At 42.2% G+C, this 2,643-nt stretch overlaps 2 protein-coding genes across 3 annotated transcripts in view; both read left to right on the forward strand.

Moving 5' to 3' along the window:
- The window catches only part of LOC306916492 (kelch-like protein 23), a 119,211-nt gene that overhangs the window by 23,222 nt on the left and 93,346 nt on the right, over nt 1-2,643 (forward strand). The gene's annotated exons all lie outside the window — the stretch shown is intronic.
- On the forward strand, nt 500-1,914 carry LOC306916333 (uncharacterized protein; the record flags this gene model as incomplete). The annotated part of the gene is made up of 3 exons (XM_079494167.1): nt 500-508; nt 1,360-1,559; nt 1,683-1,914. 3 exons carry the CDS (start codon nt 500-502, stop codon nt 1,912-1,914), a joined length of 441 nt encoding a protein of 146 aa, XP_079350293.1.

Genomic DNA, 2,643 nt, shown 5'->3' on the forward strand with positions numbered 1-2,643 from the left:
TTACAATTATATTCTGATTCTACATACATTACATTATACATTAGACTACATACATTCATCATACATGCATGATGACCACATACATTTTAAATGTTAAATGTTTTCATTCTAGCTTGGCAGAGAAAACACTCATTGCTATCCACAAGCAGTTCAGAGACTATGGATTTGTGCCACGCTCTGTGAAGAAACCTCGACAGAAGCGCTATCTGCAGCCAAATGACATTCAGCGGGTCATATCCTTCATAAGAGGTATTGTAAACAAGTGTAATGCTTTATGGTGTCGTCCACAATAACAGTCTTTGTATTGAGTTGCGCTTGAAATGTACTGTAATTTTCCAATCTGTTAATAAATACTTCAATCAATCAGGTTATGCTGCAGAGTATGCTGTGGTTTTGCCAGGGCGCCAAGCAAACCAGAAAAACTTTTCTGGAGAAGTCCTCTCCTCTAGTACCACCAGGGCAGAAGTTTGGCGTAAATACCAGGAGACATCAAAGAAATATGAGCCTGGTAGGTTAAAAAGAAAGCATGTTATGATGTAAACACTAGGGGTGGATGCTATGTGAAAATAAACAAAGTGTGTGTGTGTGTGCGTGTGTGCGCACCATGACTGTTATGATTTGTTTAGTTTAGTTTAAGTTTATTGTTTTTGTTCGAGCCATTTCTGTTCTGTTACTTTGAGCTGGGTTTTCTTTATACTAATTTTATGCTTGTTGTTCTTTTCCCCCACTGTGGTGAGTGCTGCACTGCTGCTATCCGGACACCAAGGGGAGCCTAGTGGTATATCAGCCGACTGGCCGTGTGGGTGGCGGCGAGTAGGATCTCACTGTAGCCCACGACCAAGGTTAAAGGTTTGCTGTGTTATGAATGCGAGCACCTCTTTTCACGGTGTCGCTCTTGCTCTTTCTTGCATGCTGTGTGCTTAGATATTCTTCCTAGTCGTTTATTTGGGCAAAGGCTAGTTCCCCTACAGGTTAGCTCTCCTATGAACGTTTGGTCGACTGTTTTGCCTGATTGGCTCTGAATGTAGCAGTACATGGTTTTTAAATGTAATGTAATGTAATCTGTCCTTTTTTTCCAGATGCCCGTGTTTTGTCTCTTAGCTCATTCAGATACATCTGGAAGACGTTTCTGCCAGACATAAAGTGTACCAAGCCTATGTCAGACTTATGTTGGCAGTGTCAAAAGAACAACTACAAGGTACAGTATGTAAATCATTATGAATGGTCAAAATGATTCAAGATCACAAATATGAATTCTAGGGTCCTTGTGGTTACAGTACTAGTGGAATTGTGATGGAGATAGAAGAGTAATTACATGTGGATAACAAAAAATGTGCTCCTGACTGCTACTTCGGTCAGTTCAAGAAGATCTTCCATAAGTCAGACGCCCACAACCTGGCTGACATCGCTGCAATGGTGAACAACAGCTCAAAGCCCAACATCGCACAGCTGGTTGGAACAGAGGATGGCCGTGTGATGGTGCACTGCTATGACTGGCAGAAATTCCTCCAACCATACTTCCGCCCACTGGAGCACATCAAACAGTACCAGCATTTCCGGTGGGTTTATTTTATATTTAAACATTTGTATGTATTTATTGACACTTTTCAATTATATAAAAACTTGTGTTTCAACCCTATAACAACCACTACTTACATAATTTAATATTTCATCACATGCAGCTTTGATGCCAACAAGCCTGGCATAGTGTTTGCCAAGAAACGACACAACGATGAAGAAGAGGTGAAGTTCCAACTGCTTCGTGACGTCAACGTCCTGCCACCAAAGCATGGATTTCCCACTCTACAACCAGCAGGACTGGACAGAGAGAGGCAGGCCTATCTGTACAAACACATCCGAGAGTATTGTGAGGACTATGCCAAAGACATACGAGGGGATGAGAGAAGAGAATAAAAACAATAGTAAATTAAAGGGATAGACTAAAACATATATTATATGTTTTAGTCTATCCCTTTAATTTACTATTGTTTTTATTCTCTTCTCTCATCCCCTCGTATCTTCTCTTTCCTCATCTCATCTTCCCACCCTTCCTCTCCTCACGTGTTCTTCTCTTCCTGTCTGCTCTCTTCCCCTCCTCTCCCCACCCCTCCTCCTCCAGTAATTGGCAAAAAAGGTGAACGGATCAGAAGGATTCGGTTGGAGTCGGGCTGTTACATCCATTTCGCTGATTGTAAGTCTGTCTGCTTAATTACAGTATATTGTATAGTTGATTTTTCTCATCTTCTACTAAACTGTCTCTGTCTCTGTGTGTAGACATACAAGGTCTGATGGAGAGGCCATGCTCACTGACTGGAACTCGAGAACAAATCGAGTGAGTGTCTTTACCTACAGTCCATCTCTTCTGGCTCTACTCCCATAATCCACCTCACCCCATGCTGGGCAAGACCTACACTGTAGACGGTATCATTTTTGGGGGGGGTGGAAGTTGCAGGGTTTTGGTGGAAGTACCGCTCAAGGAAATTATGTTGGCGCTTTACAAATGAATGAAAACAAGTGTTGTGATTGGTCGGAAAAATATGAAATACATCTGACGATGTTCCGGTCCGAACTTCCGCCGATACCGTCTCTGCTTTAGGTTGTGACCAGGCTTTTCTCTTCGCAGATGAGTAAGGCTGGTGTAGA

This window comes from Electrona antarctica (genome assembly GCF_951216825.1).
Source record: "Electrona antarctica genome assembly, chromosome: 23".
Classification (NCBI taxonomy): Eukaryota; Metazoa; Chordata; class Actinopteri; order Myctophiformes; family Myctophidae; genus Electrona; species Electrona antarctica.